The following is a 21,836-nucleotide window of genomic DNA, read 5'->3' on the forward strand; positions in this document are numbered from 1 at the left end:
TTTCTTTCCGCCTGACACAAATGTTAAATGTTCTTACATTTAATCATTTTCTGAGAAGATACTGCATAAGCATTGCCCCAAAAATAAATAAATTACAGTAAATGCTAACATTTTCATACAAACATACCCTGATTTTTAACACCGTAACACTGATTTGGAAACCTTAACCCTGTGTTTAAACCATGTTTCAGAAACTAAAAATCAGAAACCCTGGCCTGAAATTCTACGTTAAATTAACGAAGCTTGACTTGAAATTCTGTTTTGATTAACGAGTTTGAACGCTGTTTAATAAATGAAATACGTACGCTTGAAATGAAGTTTAAATGGCCACCTTTCCAATTTACCACTTTGACCTCGAAGACAAATGACATTTACACGTATTAGTCTTTTAAATCCGTAAATTATTCAAGTACTGAAAAACACTACTGAATAAGTAGTTATAGTAATTACAAACACAAAAACGGATTAATGTAATGTTTTAACTTTACAGTTTATCGCTATTTGTGGTTCAGGCGTTGTGATGGACACCTTCCGACGAAGAAGGGGTCCTTCCGACGCCTAAGTGTGTTCGGTACCCTGGTGTGTTGACATCTGCTGTTCACAGCCTTGGTTTCTCTGTCACCATGTCACGCTTCCTCACTTCAGCTCGGTTCGGCATCACGTCTTTGTCCGCCAGAACCACTCGGAGGGTTCCGCCATGTGTACGAGGACTGAGCAGTGATGTCTCGCGCTCCTTGCCACAGGGTAATGTGTGCTAGCCTTGCCTAGCTTAGCCGTTAGAACAGCGTCGCATGTAGTTTCATAACCTTTACATATTTGGCAACCAGGTTGTGAATACATTGTGTTGTCAATAGTTAGCCTCGTTGACTCTTCCTTAGAGTTTACATTGACTGACTATAGGGTCCTATGAGTGACGTAAAGCGAATGTATGCTATGCGCCGTAGTCCACGTGCAGTAATAATGTCATGGTTTTAGTACAGTATCTCTTTAAATGGACAACGCTTTTATTTCAAAATTTGATATGATTTGATGATTGACAATATTGATCTTGACACTGTCCATCTTCTGGTTGTTAGACACGCAGGTTGAACTCCAGCGGAGGTGGAGCAGCCGACCCATCCTGAGGCGTCCTCAGCAGGCGTTCCCTTGGCTCAAGCAGCAGTCTTACTACAGCACACAGGAGGCTGAAAAAGACCCCGAAGAAGAGCCTTTGCACACCATCATCAGCGATTCAGAGACCGTGCAAGGTGCTGGAACTTGTGTGTGTGTGGGTGTGTGTATTATTTATTTATATACAGTATATATATGTGTGTGTGTGTGTGTGTATGTGTGTATATATATATATATATATATATATATATATATATGATTTTTAATGCCATTTCTTCTGATCTATCCAGGCAGCTTCTCCAAACATGAATTTCAGGCTGAGACCAAGAAGCTTCTGGACATTGTTGCCAGGTCTCTGTACTCAGAGAAGGAGGTATGATAATAAGGGTTGTGTGGGTAATTTAACCCATACATAAAGCACACCGCATTATTGGGCACAGGATTGCTAAAACAATCGATAGCTTGCATGCTAAAACGTACGGGAGCATGCATGCAGGAGCAACACAACAGGAGCAAAAGAGTGAGTTCGGTTGCAATTTATTAAACAATTGAACAATGTACTCACGCTATTTTGTTATCAACCTTCATCCACAAATCCTCATCTTCTGTATCCGAATTGAACAGCTGAGCAATTTCTCTATCAAACATGCCACGTTCATCCTCGTAATTACTGGAGTGAGTCTCGTTGCCGTGCGGCTGTTTCACAATTACGCTGGCTTTCGTGAAAGCTCGAACAACAGTACGCGCAGATATGTTCGCCCAGGCATCCACAATCCATTCACATACGGGCGTACTCGCCTGCCGCTGCCTTCCAGTTTTTCGTGAAAGTGTGTTCGCCGTCTCTTATCCAGCACTACTCGGAACTTCACTTTCAGCACCCAGTTTATGCCAATCAGAGATGGGAAATGTACAATTACTTGTATAAAAAATGACTTTGGTAAAAATAAAAGTACTCATTCAAATAATTACTCAAGTAAAAAAATACAGGCTCAAAAATGTACTTCACGAGTAAAAGTAAAAAGTATTTTTACCGGATGTTTCCTCCTCGTGTCATAATTTGAAGCCCATTAAATTTAAAAGATCATCACTTAAACTCTTAAACTGACTAGATTGCTTTATGAAGCCCTTGCAATATTGTTTTTACTCCTCTAGATGTTGTTCTTGGTTTAAAGATGCAACAATATGTTGCTGCCGTGCTAGACCAACACAGCTGGAGTACTGTGTTGAGCGATATCATTCGCTCTGACTGGTGGCGCCGCCTCAGAATTTTGAACGCCGTAAAAACCCTGCACTAGCTTAATTCTGACATACTATATAGTGTGAAATGTCATAGATGGACCAGTGGAAATTAGTTAAAACAATTGCTATGCTGGACTGCAGTATAATACGGGAACACTGTATAATAAAAGCACTCGTTCAACCGACACACACAAAATACCCGTTTGCGTCTCTTTTCTCCCTTCTAGGTGTTTATCAGGGAGCTCATCTCCAATGGCAGCGATGCGCTGGAGAAACTACGCCATAAACTGATGACCGCAGGTGGCCAGACGGCTCCTATGGAGATCCACTTGCAGACAGACGCTACCAAGGGCACCTTCACTATACAGGTGTGAGCATAATGTAGATTCAGGCAACTTTGTTACACTAATAAACATGCGACAATACAATCAAGATAGACTATAAAAAGCACAATAACAAGGATGGAAATCAGGGAATGTTAAAAATAACACCATGCATAATTTTGAGTTAAAAATGCATGGTGTAAGATGTGTTCTTTAGCTTCTAATAAATTAAGTTTTTCTTGAAATAATATAATTTAAAAAAAGTTTTCCCTTTATTTTAATTATATTATTTATAGAAAAACGTAATACAATGTTTAATTTGAGTTCATTTATTCAGTGGTGGAAGAAATCCCACCTTAAATAATTCTTTGACATCAAATCACGTCAACCCCTTTTATCTACAAAATGGCGCCCAATCTTCTCCTACAATGTTTAACAAGATGGGAGAATACAGAAAGAGGGATCTTGGCTCTTGAGTATGGCGAGTTGTTGTTGATTTGTTATGTGTCACGTGCAGGTGCTATGCATCGTGTACTAAGCAACAGAGTGTCGGAATGGCATGTGTATACTGTACATCCAAGTTCCACCCACAATGAAAATCACTCGATCTAGCCTGGCATGGTTTATCCAGATTAGTGTATTAAACAATGATAAAATTGAATAAAAACAATAGTAAGATGGCTTTTTTTTGTATAATGAATAGAAAGTACAAATAATTGAATAAAACGTAAGGAGTAGAGGTACAAAGTCGGCTGAACAATAACTACTCCACTAAAGTAGAAATACCCCAAATTGCTACTTAAAGAACAAAGTGTTTTTACTGTGTTACTTAACACCTCCGATTAGGTATCAAGGCCTTCAACGTTTTGGGCCTCAACATGCCCAAAAGGTAACCAATTTTTGCAAGTGTGTCTATCCGGTAAAAATATGTATGTATTTTCAAGGTCCTGAACATGACTATGCCTGCCTCCTGAATTCTTTTCTGGGCTGTAGCCTACTGCCAACTAATGGATGAACATCCTACAGTGTTGAATGATGTTTTTTGAAAATTTCAACAGGACACAGGGGTGGGGATGAACCATGAGGATCTGGTTGCAAACCTGGGAACCATCGCTCGTTCTGGTTCAAAGGTAGCTGCTCTTACTGTTTTCTAACATCCTGTATCTGCATTAAGAATGGGGCGCACATAACTGATTTTTCACATGTAGACCATTTTGTATTTTTTTTAAAATTATTTTTATAAAGCGTCCCATATGACAAGAAAATAATTTGCATGTGTTCTTGCAACTTTAAGGAGCCCCTAATTAGATATTTTCTTCTAACTGGGGTGGGGGACTGGGGGGGGGGCATGACAGAAAATAATTGAGAAGCATGTGTGCACACACACATGAAAAGGCAAAGAAGAAGAAAGAGTAATAGTAGTAGAAATTAACACACAATAATCACTCAGGATAAACTTTTAGAGACTTCTAAGAATTTTACCTTTGGTGATTGATTGATTAGAAGAGAGGCCAAATGCTCAGATTTGGTCCACTTATCTGTTATGCTCAACAAGACTCATCCAAATCCTCATTGATCTCTGCAGGCCTTCCTGGACGCTCTGCAGAACCAGGCGGAGGCCAGCAGCACCATCATCGGGCAATTTGGTGTCGGCTTCTACTCGGCCTTCATGGTGGCCGACCGTGTGGACGTCTACTCGCGGTCCGCTGAGTCTGGCTTGCCCGGATTGAAGTGGTCCTCCGATGGGTGAGGGGTGTAATCGACAGACAAATGTATTGTGGCCGAGGGGCCACATTTGGAACACCACATTATGTTTTTGTGGCCCACGAAAGCAAATCAAGTTTGTCTACTTCATGTTTCTTGCTAAATTGATTTGTTCTTTTCAGTTTAGCAGCAAATATGTTGAAAAAATGTACTTTTTCCAGAATTTACGAGTGCTTTTTTTTTTTTTTTTTTTTTTTTAAACTCATTTTCATTGCGGGCCATGTTGAAATCATGGTTTCTCTTACCGGGCAATTATGATTCTGAAAATCACATCCATCACTGGTAGAGTGGCCATCTCCCAACGCAAAGGGATCGATCCTCACCCCTGGTGACCATGCCGAAGTGTCATTGTACAAGACATTGAACCCTCATTTGCTCCCAGTGAGACCTGGTAGCGCCTTGCATGGCGGCAGCCCACTAAAGCTGTATGAATGCGTTTATGCGAATAGGTGAATGTGACTAATTGTAGACACAATAGCTGTTTTTCCACCAACAAGCCCAGGATCTTTGTGTAGAAAACGCGATATAAGATCAGTCCATTTACATTTACCTCATATCATAACGTTTACCCATGCACTTCAGTGTGATTGTTTATATGTCTTTAACAACAACTTGAGCTTGAACAACAGGATCCTGGAGAACGTCCATTACCACTAATCGAACATTTGCTTGATGACACTGCACTTTAGCTCGGGTGTTTTTGAGATCGCCGAAGCCAGCGGCGTCCAGCAGGGAACAAAGATTGTGTTGCACCTCAAAGACGACTGTAAGGAGTTTGCCTCTGAGGACAGAGTGAAAGGTACATTCCTGATCTGTTCATCCGTCCCTACCTCTGTCCATTTTGCCATAACCATAAGCTCTTGTGTCTCCTTCAAGACGTTGTGACCAAGTACAGCAACTTTGTCAGCTTCCCCATTTTTCTCAACGGTCGCAGGCTCAACACTCTGCAGGTGGGTTAGCTAGGATGCTACTTACTGGTTTATGGATGATGATGATGATGAAACAGACTCTATACAAATAGTCGGTGTTTATAACTGAAGGACAAAAACACACATGAAACGAACTGTATCCACAGACGCCACAACTACAGGAAAATAACGTCACAAGCACCAGCTAGTGACAACATAGAAGTAAACAATAATAAATAAATACTTTCAAATAAGTAGTCAATGTAACCGCATTTAGTTGGCCTTGGCCTCCCTATCATTGGAATTTTTTTTTTTTTTTTTTTTGTTAAGACTAATGAATTTGTTATAAGTGGAGGGAATTAAAGCACTTGAATCACATGACTAAACAGTATACAAAACCTGTAAATGCTTACAGTTCCATGGATGGTTAGATGAAAATGGGCTGTAATGAATCTGATTAAAATTGGTTAAAGACATCTACAGTACAGGCCAAAAGTTTGGACACACCTTCTCAGGCATTTTCTTTATTTTCATGACTAGTATTTACATTGTACATTCTCACCGAAGGTATCAAAACTATAAATGAACACGTGGAGTTATGTACTTAATAATTGCAAACATGTTTTTTATTCTAGTTTCGTCAAAAATAGTCACTCTTTGCTCTTTTTTTTTTTTTTTTTTTTGCACACTCTTGGCATTCCCTCTGAGCTTGAATCGTAGTCACCTGAAATGGTTTTCCAACAGTATTGAAGGAGTTCCCAGTGGTGAGAATGCCAAGAGTGTGCAAAGCAGCAATCAGAGCAAAGTGTGCCTGGCTATTTTGAAGGAACTAAAATCTCAACTCAACTCAAGTTTATTTATATAGCGCTTTCAAACAGCCTGAACTGTCACAAAGCGCTTTACAGAAAGACAAAAAAACAAACATAACATAAAACATTAACACCAATACAACACAATCACAACAAATCAACATTCTTCCATCCCTTCTAGGGGTGTTAAAAAAAAAATCGATTCGGCGATATATCGCGATACTACATCGCGCGGTTCTCGAATCGATTCAATAATCGGCAGAATCATTTTTTATTTTTTTAGGATTCACACCTTGAGCATGGAAGAATGTTATATGAACGGAACATTACGCCTTAATATTTTATTTTAATGCTGTTCAAACATGAAACAGATTACAACCTCTATAAGACTGAAATTTCAGATAAATAAATAATACATTTTCATATAAGTCTTACACTCTACAAGCTTACTGATTAGTATTTTCTAAATTTTAATGAAAAAAAATCGCAACAATCGACTTATAAATTCGTATAGGGATTAATCGGTATCGAATCGAATCGTGACCTGTGAATCGTGATACGAATGGAATCGTCAGGTACGAGGCAATTCACACCCCTAATCCCTTCATACGCTTTGATGTTTGAAGCAGTTTTTAGATGAAAGAGGACAGAATCAGCCTCCGTTCAGCAGTTGATCAGTGTTTTCAGTTATTTCACCTTTTTTTTTAAGTACATAACTCCACGAGTTCATTCTTAGTTTTGATGCCTTCAGTGAGACTCTACAATGTAAATTGTAATGAGAATAAAGAAATTGACACATTGAATGAGGTGTTTCTAAACTTTTGGCCTGTACTGTCAGTTTGCCTTCCATAAGATGAAAACATTACATTTATAACATTTGGTACTTGCGGTCAGGCGTTGTGGATGATGGAGCCCAAAGAGATCAGCGACTGGCAGCACGAAGAGTTTTACCGCTACGTGGCTCAAGCGTACGACAAGCCACGCTACACGCTGCACTATCGCGCCGATGCCCCGCTCAACATCCGCAGCATCTTCTACGTCCCTGAAACGGTGAGATCATTCACTTCGGAGTGGGCGGATCACGACACGATTGGAAGAGAATGTTGCTTTAACTGCATGTTCATGTGAACAGAAGCCGTCCATGTTTGACGTGAGCAGGGAGATGGGCTCCAGCGTGGCGCTCTACAGCAGGAAGGTTCTCATTCAGACCAAAGCCACAGACATTCTGCCCAAGTGGCTGCGCTTCCTTCGAGGTAAGTCACCTCTTCCTTTAGTTAGTGGCGCCTCGAATTTAATGATGACTCTCTTCCCTGCTTCATCTTAAATTTGTGTCCGTGTGTAGGTGTGGTGGACAGCGAAGACATCCCACTCAATTTGAGCAGAGAGCTGCTGCAGGAGAGCGCCCTCATCAGGTACGACCTTGTTTAAGGCCTGATCTAAAGAGATGAAACACTATGAACATTCCATGTCGTCTTCATAGTTACCACCATTGTATTCAGGGGTAGAGATACGCGGTGGCCAATGTTAGCCATGGCCATCGTTGTCCTCCATCGAGCACACAAATTAAAATAGTAATAGAATTGTATGAAATAAGTAATTATGAGAACAAGTGCATCTTTAGCCAACTTTAGCTAGAAGTGCCTCTTGGAAACCTGCCTCAAAATAACTGAGTTCCTCACCTTGAACGTCACTTTACAAATGATATGATAATGATGGACATGCACAGTAACCAATAAAAGTTGAAATACACCATAATGTGACCATTCAGAACAAAATCTAACAGAAGACGCACGTCATAACAACGGCATCCAACCTTGGAGCAGAAGTAAATGTTGGTCGACTCGTCACTGAGGCGAGGGTTTGTAATCCAAACAGAGATGATCTCCAGTTCCAGAAATTATGTATTACATTGAAAAACAAAATGTGTTGAAAACATTTTCATTTTCTTTATGTGACCAAATGCATTTGAGACCTAGCTTTCATGATAAGTAATCAATAAAATTTCTTGTCACCAAATGGCAAATGATCTTTTTAATGGACACAAAATTATTAAATCAAATTTCCCGCTGCGGGTATTTGACCTAATTCAAAGAAGAAATTTCCACAAGGAGCAACAATAAAATAAGCAAACTTTGGCTGATGCCTCAGAAGTTGAATTGTAAGCTGAATATGATCTTCAAAGTTGAGGCTGATTTCATCTCTTGAGAGGTCAAACTTCCAAAACATTTAAAGGATGATGTCCTTACCTGTGATTGGAATTGCAGTTCCTGAAAGTTTGGAGTCGATATAGTTTTCCTAAGATACTACTGGTTTGGTTGCTATGGACATTTGAAAGATGCAAGGACCCAAACTTTAAACCCGTTTTTCTCAAAACTAGGGATTCCAACCTGCCTACATTCAAATTGCTGTAATTTTGTACATTTTTGAGGTACGCCCATATATTATATATCATTTAAAAAGAGTTGTGTAGAATTAGATCACACTTTTTATTTTTTGACCCATGAGGACCCCTTTACCAGAGCCAGTCACATATTCAATTGGACTTTCATAAAATCTGTATTATTATGCTGAAATATACTGGTGGTTTGCCAAACTATAGTAATTATATAGTGAGTTCACTATTAAACTTCTTGTTTGCATCTGTTACGTCCCATGGAAAGTTCCTAACTGTCCTGCAATTTTGCAAGCCGAGTTTGTGCTAATGTGCTTCACATGCATTTAACTCTCCTTAATCTTGCGTCCTTCCAGAAAGCTCCGTGACGTCCTGCAGCAGAGGGTGATCCGCTTCCTGCTGGACCAGAGCAGGAAGGAGCCAGAGAAGTACAGCAAGTTCTTTGAGGACTACGGCCTCTTCATGCGCGAGGGCATTGTCACCACCCACGAGCAGGACGTCAAGGTGGCTTTCACTTTGTCGCAGGCTCACGTTACCAAGCCGGTCCCTCGTACTCATTCCGCCTGCCGTGTTTGTGTAGGAGGACATCGCCAAGCTGCTCCGCTATGAGTCGTCAGCACTGCCAGCAGGCCAGCACACCAATCTGACGGAGTATGCGTCCCGCATGAAGGCAGGCACACGCAACATCTACTACTTGTGCGCCCCCAACCGCCATCTTGCAGAACACTCGCCCTACTTTGAGGCCATGAAGCAGAAAGACATGGAGGTGAGACGCGAGAGAAAGTATGTTCGGAAACTTTCATTCTTTCTCTATTCCCTAATCACCAGATAATAGATGTGCAAGGATTAACTAGATGATTATCAAATTAACTAGATAATTATTTTGATAATCTATTTCATTTAGACTCATATCAAAGGTCTTGTAATGACTTTGACACGGCACCTTTTTAAATAATGACGTAGCGACCGGAAATTGGGAAGAACAGACCAAGGTCAATAGCTGTTACAGTTGAAAAACACAAAGACAAAACAAAAATCCTACAAAAAGCAAAAAATCTCAAGGGTACAAAAATATACATTAACGAGGACTTTACTGACACTGTTAGAAAAAAACGGAAAGAACTCATACCAAAAATGAAAGAAGCACGAGAGAGAGGAGAGATTGCCTACATAAGATATGACAAACTGATAATTCACCCTCGAACAAGCACATCAAGACATCATGACCAACGCAACTCACTAATAAACTGAAAGAATATATAGTATGCTGGGTATAGTATACTTGACTAAGATCTACAAAATGCCAAAATGGCAAATTTGTACACAAAGGGAATTAACCTTAAAATATTTGATTATACGGAATATAAGATATCTGATTTAGAAAATACTCTTGACCCAGATACATTTTTTGGTAGCAACAATTATGATATCGTTTGTGAGTATTATACAAATGAACAACTAAATGTAAATATAGATAATGATTGTTATGCACTCTCAATTATACATTTTAATAGTAGAAGTCTACATAAAAATGTTGCAGAAATTAAAGAATGTTTGTGTAAAATTAACAAATTCCATGTAATAGCCATATCAGAGACATGGCTTGAAAATGAGATAACAAATGATATTGAGATGGAAGGATATGAACTGTTTACAATGAATAGGGAAAACAGAAGAGGAGGAGGGGTTGCAATTTATGTTGATTAGAGGTGTGCAAAATTTCCGATTCTTAGATTATTCACGATTCGGCCGTGGAACAATCGAGAACGATTCACAAACGTCCAAATTCCGATTATATAAATATGCCAAGGGAAGCGAAACGAGCGAAAAGTACGCGGAACTGAAACGCAGTAGCGCGCGCGGTCTTCGGGACGCTTTTTGGGACGGACCGAGAGTACACATCCACAACTCACGCCTCGAGATTCAAAACAACAACAAGCATGGCTGAGCTGACCAACCCACCTCTTCATGACATCAGACCTGCTCCGAAAAGGCAAACAACTTCAGGCGGAAGTATCAGCTAGCTGGCTGCAGTGCGTCGGTTAGCGTTCTACAGGGCGCCGCGCAGTGATACGAACGAACGAACAGAAAAGTAGTGGCTGGCGGTAATGGCGTCTGACTTTATTCAGAAAAGAGTATTGTGGTGGAAATGTATCACGCTTTTGAAAACAAATAGTTTTTAGAAGAAAAACGCTTTATTTCCGAGACCCCAGCCAGATTGGTGGACTATTTTCCTCTCGTCCAACGCCGAAGTCAGTGCTGATCGCACACACGGGAGGTGAGGATCAAATTGAGATTCATGTTAAAAAAGCCGAACGATCCCATTAATGTTTACACGTTCATGTTTACACAAGTTAAAAAGCAGAAAAGCACTTGAGTTTTTTTTTTTTTTTTGTACCTCTGAGAAACTTTAATGTTTACATGTTCATCTTTACACAACTTAAAAAGCAGGAAAGCACTTCTTTTTTTTTTTTTTTTAGGCATTTGTATTGAAGTAGTAGTTCACATTGTCTTTCATTTATACCTCAATGCACTTTTGAGTGGATAAAAATAATATATTTTTGCTCAATGCTATGTTTTATTCTGTTGAAGACTGAATATACTTAAAAGCTGTTGTTACAGAATGAGGACTTGAGTATTTTATTTACTGTTTTGAACTGTTAACTTGATACTGAAATAGTAGTTTATGTAGGCCTGAGAGGACTTTTGTACTATTTTTGTAACTAATGTACGAAACATTAAAAGCACAAAAATACATTGTTTTTTTTCTGCTGCCTGGGGGGGAAATCAATAATCGTTTTATAATCGAATCGTAGCCTCTGAATCGTAATCGCAATCGAATCGTGAGGTGCCCCAAGATTCCCACCTCTAATGTTGATAAGGTTTTTAAATGTAGTAAAGTTGAACATCAGACAACTGCCATGGATAACGTAATGGAATGTGTGACAATTGAGGTACATATGAAAAATGTACCAAATGTAATTATAAGTTGTATATATAGGACACCTGGGTCATGTCTTGACACATTTAACGATAAACTAGCAGAAATTCTTAGTTATACAAATGATAAAAAAACGCGAATAATGTGTGGTGATTTTAACATTGACCTGTTAAATCCTAATGGACACCAGAAAACAACCGACTTTATAAATATGATGTATAGTAACAGTTTATTCCCTGTCATTACGAAACCAAGTAGAATAACAATTGATACAGCTACATTAATAGATAATATATTTATAAATAAAATAGATTTTAAAATAGAAAGTGGACTCCTTATTAATGATATAAGTGATCATCTTCCGGTCTTTGCAGTTCTTCATGATTATTTTGAAAAAAAAATTATGAAGCCGTCAACTTACACAATTGAAAAAAGATTAACAACACCTAGGTCCATGGCTGCCTTTAAGCTGGACCTAGAAAAGCATAACTGGTCTGAGGTCTATTCAAAAAACGATCCTAACACTGCATATAGTGAATTCCAGTCAACAATTAACTTTTTATACAATAAACACTGTCCAATAGTTCAAATTAAAAGGAAGTATAAAGGTCCAAATAAGGTATGGATGACAAAGGGGATAGAAAATGCATGTAAAAAGAAAAATATTTTATATAAAAGATTTCTTAAAACAAGAACTATGGAATCTGAAACAAAGTATAAGACCTATAAAAATAAATTATTAAATATTATACGTATAAGGAAGAAAGATCATTACCATGCATTACTAGAGCAGAATAAAAACAATATGCAAGAAATATGGAAAATACTAAATGATGTAATTAAAAATAGATCTAAAAAAATAAATTATCCAGAATATTTTATAAAAGATAAAAACAGTGTAATCGATAAAATTTCAGACATAGTCAATAACTTCAATGAATATTTAGTTAATGTGGGTAATAATTTGGCAAATGATATTCCAGAGACAAGAAATAAACATGAAATAGATAAGTACGTTGTAAATAATTCATCCACTATGTTCCTAAATGGTGTTAATGATATTGAAGTATTAAATGTTGTAAAAACATTACAAAATAAAAAGTCTACCGACTATTTTAATATTGATATGACACTGGTAAAAAGTATTATAGAATATGTTGTAAAACCTTTTACATATATTTGTAATTTGTCTTTCCAAACTGGTATATTTCCATCAAAAATGAAAATAGCAAAAGTAATTCCTATTTACAAAAGTGGTGATAGACATATATTTAGTAATTATAGACCAATATCATTGTTGCCACAGTTCTCAAAAATTCTAGAAAAATTATTTTTATATAGACTGGATAATTTTATTGAGAAACATAAGATTTTGAGTGAATATCAGTACGGTTTTAGAGAAAAACGGACCACCTCAATGGCAGTCATGGAACTTGTAGAGGCAATAGCTACCAACATAGACAATAAAAAATTTACTGTTGGGATATTTATGGATCTAAAGAAAGCATTTGACACCATAGACCATTCTATATTAATGAATAAATTAGTGAAATATGGTATAAGAGGCTTAGCATATAAATGGATAAAAAGTTATTTGGATGATAGATATCAGTATGTGCAGTTTAAAAATACAAATTCAAAACAATTGAAGATTATTCATGGAGTTCCTCAGGGGTCTGTGCTGGGCCCTAAATTATTTATATTGTATATGAATGATATCTGTTGTGTCTCGAAAATACTCAAGAGTGTCTTGTTTGCGGATGATACAACTTTCTACTGTTCTGGAGACAACTTGAAGCAGCTTCTGACTACTGTGGAGTATGAATTAAGTACAATAAAAAATTGGTTTGATATGAATAAATTCTCATTAAATTTAAATAAAACCAAGTTCATAGTTTTCGGTACTAGACCAATCACTCATCAAGTTAAAATTATGGTGAATTTAATTGAAATAGAAAGGGTGTATGAAAATAAATTCCTTGGAGTAGTTATTGATGATAAATTATGTTGGAAACCACACATAGAAACTGTTAAAAGGAAAATGTCAAAAATCATAGGGATACTCTATAAAACCAAGGAGGTCCTGAACATGAATTCACTATATACATTATATAATACATTATTATTACCATATTTGACCTATTGTGTGGAAATTTGGGGAAACACATATAAAACAAATACCGACACTGTTTTTAAATTGCAAAAAAGAGCCATAAGGATTATTAATAGATCAAAATATACAGAATCAACACATCCACTATTTATTAAATTAAATACAATGAAATTTTATGACTTGGTTGAGTTTAAAATAGCACAAATAATGTATAAAGTATACAATAATCTACTCTGCCACAGTACTCAAAAGTTGTTTGAAATTAGAAACTGTCCTTATGAGATAAGGGGTACAAGTGTATACAAAAAACCCAAAACAAGAACAAATATTAAGCAAAGGTGTGTCTCCGTTAAAGGAGTTAATTTGTGGAATAACTTGGGAACTGAACTGAAAAGATGTAATTCACTTGTTGAATTTAAAAGAATGTTTAAAAGTAAAGTTCAATATTATTCTTTAAATCAGATATGAGTTAAGAAGATTGTAGAAATGATTTATTCATTTACTTATTTTTCTTTGATGTATTAATATGAGTGTAATGAAATTTGTATATATGTGTGTTACTATTGTGTATTTTTATTTTTCTATTTATTTTATTTTTTTATACGAGTCGCATTATATTTTCTTTTATTAAAAATGTAATTTATTATAAATAAGTGATAGGATATGAAGAATAAGGGGTAGGACTGGATAAGTTTTCAACTTCTTCCTACTCCCTTGAACATATACATGGATATTTATTGGATGTTTCTTTTATTTTATTTTTTTACTTTTAACTTTATGTGTTTATATAATTGTGCGTGTATGTATACATATGTTCAATAAACTTCAAACTTCAAAACTTCAAATGTTTTTGCTTGAAAATGTCGCCAATGTCCATTGCTTCTGTATCTCAGGTGCTGTTCTGCTATGAGCAGTTTGACGAGCTAACCTTACTCCACCTGAGGGAGTTTGACAAGAAGAAGCTCATCTCGGTGGAGACGGACATTGTGGTGGACCACTACAAGGAGGAGAAGTTTGAGGACAGCAAACCCGGTGCGCTGCACTGCACTTTTCGATTTGTCTCGCGTTCCACGGGATGCCCCGTAATTCTGTTACCATGTTTCGGCCAGCATCGGAGCGACTGACTCAGGAGCAGGCTGACGACCTGATAGCGTGGATGAAGAACGCCCTTGGCCCCCGCCTCACCAACATCAAGGTAGAAACAAAAGCGTGATGTACTTTTTAGCTTTATGCCCACGTGGGCTCTTTCAAACAAATCTGCAATTGTTATGTTCAGCTTACTCCTCGCCTGGACACACACCCTGCCATGATCACGGTGCTGGAAATGGGCGCCGCACGCCACTTCTTGCGTACGCAGCAGCTGGCTCGTAGCGCCGAGGAGAGAGCCCAAATATTGCAGCCCACTCTGGAGATCAACTCAGGGTGAGTGTGCGCAACTTGACCACTGAACCTTTTTTATTGCATCAAAATGACTGCTGCGTAAAAGTCAGCCGGCAAAAGACATGTCTCATATTAAAAGTAGTACTTTGGAGCCTTGAGTTAAGCAGAGGAGCTCTTTTTAGTCATATTGAATTTCTGGTTACTTGTGACATGATGGTGGTGTATAAAAATGTAGGGAAGGTACATCTCCCGCTGAATGTGCAGCCTGTCACTGGTTAACTGTGATGTCTTGCTATCTTGTAGACATGAACTGATCAAGAAATTGCACGCGCTTAAGGACACCAACAACGAACTGGCCGCACTGCTGCTTGAACAGGTATCGCTCCCTGCACAATAGAAAACAAACACACATTAGTCGGTGCCATAAAAATGCCACATCGAGTGCTGGGGAGGGGCTGGTGGGGGGCAGAGTAAGTTGGAGGGAGGATGGACGCTTGTCTGCAAGTAACAAACCAAGGAAAACATATTCTATGATAGCTGGAGACTGTGCATTGTTATGGCAATCTCAGTCCCTCCTAAAGCCCTTATCTCGCTGGGCAGTGCAGGCTTGCAAGGGTATGCACATGTAGCGCTGACAAATTTCCTTCAATGTTGCAAAGACTCTTGGCAGACACTCTCAAACAGTTTTTCGTGTAGCCATCACATTTTGAACATGTTCAGAATTTCCCTGTGACAAGAAAAATAGTTTAAGAGTGTGTGGCAAATGTCTTCGCAACGTTTTGGAACATTGAACGAAGCCGGCCAAAAAAGCAACACTCGCTATGCATGCGTACCCTCGGAAGCGTGCGCCGCTCAGTGAGATTTGGGCTTAGAAGAATCTTCTCCGGATCAGCTCCTCTAAGATGAAGTACTTAACTATAAAAAAAAAAAAAGTTATTTGGATGCTGCCCCCCTCGCCCCCACCATTTTAGTATTACATATTTTAATTTAAAGTTAAAGTAACGCTGATTGTCACACCAACCTAAGTAGGGCGAAATTCTTTCTCCGCATTTGACCCATCCCCTGAGGGAGCAGTGAGCAGCAGCAGTGGCCACATTCGGGAAACATTTGGTGATCTAACCTCTCAATTTCAACCCATAATGCTGAGTGTCAAGCAAAGAGGCAAATTGGTCTTTTTTTTTTTTTCTTTTTTAATAGTCTTTGGTATGACCCAGCCGGGGACTGTACCCACGACCTCCCAGTCTCAGTGCGGACACTCTACCACTAGGCCCACTTTAGCATTTGTTGTGTTTTTATGGGAGCGATTTAGTGTTGTTTTATTAATTAGTTTTGCAGAAAAAAAACATTTAAAGCTGAAATTATTAAAAACTCAACTGACAATATATTTATTTATTTACTTTAAATGATTTTGTAGCAAATATGTCAAATAAATAATGAATCAATTTTATTTTATGAAATTACATTAAAGCAGAGCTTTTAAAAAAACAAAAAACAAAAAAAAAAACATTTAGCTTTACTTCTAAACAACAAACTTAAGTTTCTCTATAATGTCACATTTTTAATAAAAACCTTTGCTTTCGTTCCCTGGGTTTATTAATAAGGGAAAAAAAATCTTCAAAGTTAGAAAGTGGTTCCTCAAAGGAAGCCTCTCATTTGTAAAACTGCTCCAATAAGAAAACAAATTATTTTGAGCCTTGTTGTGAAACAATAATCTAGTCAAAGAAATTCAAAATTCAAACCCAAAAAGTTCTGAAATTGAATAAAGACCCCCTCGCCCTGCCCCCAACAACTCTAGATTGAACTGGAAATTTCAAGGAAAATGTGGTCAACTACTCATCTTGAACAACTGTGAACTGGACGTGAGATTTCAAGTTGCTCTAAATATTTAGTTACAGTCCAAACTCAGGGTTTGAGATTTGGCCTGAATGTGGAATTTAAGAATCTACTCAAATAATTTTGAATTCAACCAAACTTTTCAAAGAATAAATGGTTCAAAAGCCGAACAACTCCTCTGAATTTGACCTGAAATTTGAAATCAACACCCTTCTTGATCAGTTTTGCCTGACTTGTGTTCAGATTTACGACAACGCCATGATTACGGCGGGCTTGAACGACGACCCCCGGCCGATGATTTCCCGCCTCAACGAGTTGCTGACAAAAGCGCTGGAGAAGCACTGAGAGGAGAAGTACTTTACTACTTGTACTGTAGTACAGAAGTACTTTTTCACAGACTTTTGTGGCTCTGAAATGTGAGTGGAACATTTTAGCTTTTCCATGTGCACATTTTTGTTTTTTGTTTTTTAAGTTTTCTAACTCAGACCTAAACTCCCATTGCATTTTTGAGGATGGTTAATTGAAGAAGGAATACGAAATAAGCTATCAACTTATTGAAAACGTGGTCAAATATTTACTTAAAAAGTAACATTACACGTATGACATTACACAAGCGACGTCCTCCAGTGTTCATGTCTGAAAATGCTGAGTCAAAATGGCCGCAGTTCAAGTGGAGGGGAAGCGAGTCTGTTGTACTTTGAGCGCAAGTGTCCTGAGCGCCGCCATTTTGTGTCCTTTTCCACTCTTCGCTCCCAAATGACTTCTTACGTTTCGGGCCGCTGTCCCTAGACCCGTGTTGTCAAGAGCCAGAAACGTCACCCCGTTGAACGTCAGGAAAGTTTGTCTATGTTGGCCAGGAAGCGCTGCGCCCACCACTCGTCCAGATCTATGGGCACGAAGTCTGAGGAGACGAGAAGAAGAATCATCAGAAACAGTTTTGACATTGGATGTGAAGATGGAGGGAAAAAAGAAGTCATACAAATTCCACAGTCTTTGTGAATTATAATGTGTGTAAAACGATGTCATATTTGTATCCCTCCCAAAATATGAGGGAGCGATACAAGGGTTTACTGTAGTTCTGTCTGATGCAAACTAGACATGAGCAATCAGTCACAAGGGACAAAGATGAGTCATACTGACGGTTCATGTGCGGGCTAGGAGTGTCGTCTCTGTAGTGGACCGCCATCGTGCTTCCCTCCTCGCCTGTCCCCCAGACCGTCCCTTGCTCCTGCTGGATTGCCTCCTGCCAGGCTGCACATCACAAATCTCGTCAATAATAATAAAGTAAACCTTTGCTGCAGCTACATTAGTAATAGCACTATTCTTCATCACTGTAACCACAATAAGCAACATCTTATTGCAAAAATGTAGTCAATATGCCCTCGTATGATGCAATGATCAAAAAACATTGCATAAATAAGGTCACAAATTGTACAACAATTTCATTACTCTTGTTTATGGTCTTCATGAGAGCTGTTCACGTATTTGTCAATATGTGGTGATAGCCAAAAATCTGTTTGCATAAAGCTCCTCTCTGTAACAATTTTCCCCAAAATAATAATAATAAAATATATATCTTTACAATACCTATTTTTTATTGGTCTAGTTATGACTGAAACATCTTCAAATTGGTAAATTAACACCTTAGCTGTTAAGAACGGGTACTCCTGCAAACCTCTGGACAAAAATTTTCAGACTGGATTCAGGTTTGAATTTCCCACCCTCTGTCTGCAGATGTGACGTCATTTGTGCATTGTGTACGTGAAGAAAGGTGTGTGCAGTTTCATTTTTCGTCAACAGGTGGCAGTAGTGATTAAAAAATAATTTTCTGCGGCCAGGAGCTTTCAGAAAAAAAAAGGTCACGGATAAACAAAAATGAAAAGAAAAAAAAAATCAAGCAACATACTCCATTGAGTCATACTACATATAGATAGGATTGATGAGAGCTTGTATGTGTAATTACTTGATCAATATACCATTGTGGTGAAGTAATAACCAAACCGTATACCCCAGATGGATAACAATGACCCCAAAACTATATTTTGATCCCGAACGTCACCAGTAAAAGTCAGAAATCAATGTGCAGCAAACCACAATTGAGTCATATGTTATCGCATGTCTTCATGGAGGCTTTATTTTTGTGCAACAAACCACACGTTCTAAATGATCGTGAGAAAGGACAGTCCGGATTCTCATATGATGATGTAAGACTATAAAGAACATGTTTTTGCTGAAAAATATAAAAGAAACACGAAAACAGTTTTTCAACATTACCAGTGTGGCATTTCGACTTTTACACTTGCCTGTTGAGATATACAGCCATGCATGACGGGTATTCTTTGTAAAGGCAGACTATTTGAAACATTGGCGGCCACGTGTACGAAGTAAGCACCTTGCATGTGTGTCACTCCAACCAACGTTGATTTTTAACCTGAGCAGCCTGTGACTTTCACTAAAGTCAATTGGGGGAGGTGCGGGGGCTTCTAACTTTGTGTCCTGGCCCAAAGTTAATTCTTGGGGGAAGGTATTCACAAGTGTAATACAAAAGTGCTGCCTTTTTTTTTTTTTTTTTTTTTTTTGAGGTGGGGGCCTGGTGGCTATCTGAGTGGGAGCAGCTGTGAGAGTGTAGTAAGGCGAGGTTGTGCAGATACAAAATGCCCACGTTCTTGTTACAAGGTCCAACTGGAAAGACGAGAAAGTGTGCGTTGCCTGCCTTACCCTCATACACAAACTTTACGTTGTCCTGGTGGGCTGCCACCAACTCCCACTCATGCTGGGGGTCCGCGGGCAGACTCGGGGTGGGATGGTGGTACTTTCTGCCGTTGGGGCGGTTAAAAACAATCTTTGGCGCGGGGAGACTAAAAGACGGGAAGAACAAAAGCACAGCACATGTCTCATTTTAGTTAGGGGGGGAAAAAAAAAAAAAAGTCCAAGCGACTTGCTTGACAACAGCTGAATGCAGGACCATGTGTCACCTTTGCCTTTGTACAAGGTCACACACAAGCACTATAAAGGCAGCCAGGGTGTCAAAGGTTTGCAGCTTTCAGAAATGAACTTCTGGGTAAAATTGAGATTTAAAAAAAAAAAGCACTGGACCTTAATTAGTATTCCGATTCTGACTATGTTTCCATTTTCTCCAAATAAATGCTCAAAATGACACTATTTGCCTTGGGAGTGATGTTTTCAGTAGTTTATAAGAGGAAACATTACATGTTATGGCAAACATGCCACCAAAATAATAGAAACTGATAATTCAATTTAGCAGTGGTCTCTAAATTTTTTACAAAGCTGCATGTGTGCGTGTGAATAAGCTGTCAAAGGTTTGTCCTGAGCTAACAGCACTTGTTAGTAGTGACTCATTGACAGCCCCAGGAACACACTAAAGACATTGTGGCGTTGCAATTTGTTTCTTCCCCAATGTCCATGAACGCAACACTCACTCGGGCAAACTCCAGGTCGTCTGCTTGTGCTTGAAGTCGTTTGATTTGTTGTCGAGCATTTGCGTTGGCCCTAAAAAAAAACAACAACAAAAAAAACACATTTTATGTATATACTTTTTTATATACAGTACAGTAAATATATTGATGCTTACCTGTACGCCGTTGGGTCACCAGTTTGCTTGGACCTCTGGTGATAGTGTACATCATGCAAAAAGTCACACTTTGCTTCTTGTTTTCCGGGCTTAAAACACAGACTTTTGTTGGATACGCTCCGAATGCGAAAATTATTATGTAACAAACTAATACGAGAATAGTTACGCCACTTTTAGAGTTGAAAATGTGTCCTGTAGCGACGCACAATGTCACGCATGCTGCATTCGTAAGAGTTGAGGGGCACGAGCCAACAAACGCACCAGTGGCCACGTGCCTCTCACGCCCCCTCGCGTCTCTTAAAGGGACAGTGTCCCCGAAACAAGAAGCAACATAACGCCTTCGTAAAAAGTCGAATGGTGCAGTATTTTGGTTTATTTTTGTAGCCTTATAATGTGTTCCACCTAAGTGTTGTAATTGTAACTTATCACAACATTTCATGTAACCAGTGAACGCGCAGAAAATAATGTAACTTACCGAATGTGTCACAAGAAGGCAGCAATGGCGCCAGATGACGGGTCACTATTAATTATATTTGTTTATTATTATTATTACACCACCGAGGAAGAAAAGGCAGGTAGTTTTTACCTTTTTAGTGTCTTGACAATTTAAGATGGAACCCCCCTCCCCATTCTTTCTTTATACAAAGCAATATACTGTACAAAACTCGATAGGAGCTAAACATTTGTGCAGCAAGTCAAGTAAAAAAAAATTAAGAAAAAGAAAGAAAGAAAAAGGGAAATAGCAGAAAATAACAGAAAGGCAGTTCCATTACATACATTATACATTCAGTTTTCTAAAATGTAGTACAATTCAAAACAAACTACAGCTGCGAGAGCTTCAGGTCCCTCGCAGCCAGGGCCATATTAGGGTCCACACTGCACATTGGGTTACTTGGCAAATGGGAATGGCCCAATAATGGAACAATAACATTTATTTATTTATTTATTTATTTGCCAGACCTGTTCAAAATTTCATGAGTTTTCACGCATTAGACCAATAAAATCAGCATAATTTTTCATGCCAAACAAACAACACATCGCCATGGCAACAGCATTGGAAAATTTTAAAAAGCTTTAGCTCCAAGAAACTTTTTTTTTTGTGTGTGTAGGTCTTGGACTGTTGCATATGCCTCAAACTTGTAGAGCTTGGTGAAATATACAACTGGGGCTGCATCGCTAAACCGTTCTAGGCAGGGGCGCTATAGAGTGTTTTTTGTTTGTTTTAAGTTACACAAATAACTAATAAAATATTTTTGCCAGGTGTGATGAGTGTGCAAAGTTTCATATGTTTTCAAAATGTGACGATAGTCAAAAATCAGCTTCATTTTTCTTGGCAATCAATGTGTCGCAACAGCATTCAGCAAAATAAAAAAGCTTTGCTTTTCTTATACATCTGGATCATCATTAGAAACACCCACAGATTCGAGTCAAT

General features: G+C 38.4%; 2 protein-coding genes across 3 annotated transcripts; one reads left to right on the plus strand and one right to left on the minus strand.

The window, feature by feature from the left end:
* The first annotated feature begins 528 nt into the window (after positions 1-528).
* Positions 529-18,713, plus strand: trap1 (TNF receptor-associated protein 1). The gene is made up of 18 exons (XM_077528940.1): positions 529-744; positions 1,077-1,247; positions 1,401-1,483; positions 2,577-2,717; positions 3,731-3,802; positions 4,258-4,418; positions 5,126-5,235; positions 5,313-5,386; positions 7,048-7,203; positions 7,286-7,406; positions 7,496-7,565; positions 8,902-9,049; positions 9,126-9,311; positions 14,493-14,631; positions 14,709-14,794; positions 14,876-15,021; positions 15,283-15,355; positions 17,056-18,713. The coding sequence occupies exons 1-18, from the start codon at positions 624-626 to the stop codon at positions 17,155-17,157; spliced, it is 2,160 nt and encodes a 719-aa protein (XP_077385066.1). The 5' UTR covers positions 529-623; the 3' UTR covers positions 17,158-18,713.
* LOC144023455 (MAPK regulated corepressor interacting protein 2-like) lies at positions 16,564-20,667 on the minus strand. Of its 2 annotated transcripts, XM_077528963.1 has the most exons (5): positions 20,405-20,667; positions 20,253-20,322; positions 19,531-19,670; positions 17,953-18,063; positions 16,564-17,713 (listed from the first exon to the last, which is right to left on the minus strand). In XM_077528963.1, exons 1-5 carry the CDS (start codon positions 20,457-20,459, stop codon positions 17,643-17,645), a joined length of 447 nt encoding a protein of 148 aa, XP_077385089.1. In that variant the 5' UTR covers positions 20,460-20,667; the 3' UTR covers positions 16,564-17,642. The 2 variants fall into 2 exon arrangements, with proteins under 2 accessions (XP_077385089.1, XP_077385081.1); XM_077528955.1 differs by lacking the exon at positions 16,564-17,713 and having other exon boundaries at positions 17,734-18,063.
* Between the last annotated feature and the right edge of the window lie 1,169 nt (positions 20,668-21,836).

The sequence above is a fragment of the Festucalex cinctus genome, chromosome 1, assembly GCF_051991245.1.
Source record: "Festucalex cinctus isolate MCC-2025b chromosome 1, RoL_Fcin_1.0, whole genome shotgun sequence".
Lineage (NCBI taxonomy): Eukaryota > Metazoa > Chordata > Actinopteri > Syngnathiformes > Syngnathidae > Festucalex > Festucalex cinctus.

Bases quoted from the DNA above. Each gene is read 5' to 3' on its own strand.
- trap1 (XM_077528940.1), top strand. From the start codon at position 624: ATGTCACGCTTCCTCACTTCAGCTCGGTTCGGCATCACGTCTTTGTCC. The intron at 3,803-4,257 runs GTAGCTGCTCTT...TGATCTCTGCAG, and splicing joins TCGCTCGTTCTGGTTCAAAG to GCCTTCCTGGACGCTCTGCA. The intron at 7,566-8,901 runs GTACGACCTTGT...GCGTCCTTCCAG, and splicing joins CAGGAGAGCGCCCTCATCAG to AAAGCTCCGTGACGTCCTGC.
- LOC144023455 (XM_077528955.1), bottom strand. From the start codon at position 20,459: ATGATGTACACTATCACCAGAGGTCCAAGCAAACTGGTGACCCAACGG. The intron at 20,323-20,404 runs GTAAGCATCAAT...GTTTTTTTTTAG, and splicing joins GGTGACCCAACGGCGTACAG to GGCCAACGCAAATGCTCGAC. The intron at 19,671-20,252 runs GTGAGTGTTGCG...CCCGTCTTTTAG, and splicing joins ACGACCTGGAGTTTGCCCGA to TCTCCCCGCGCCAAAGATTG.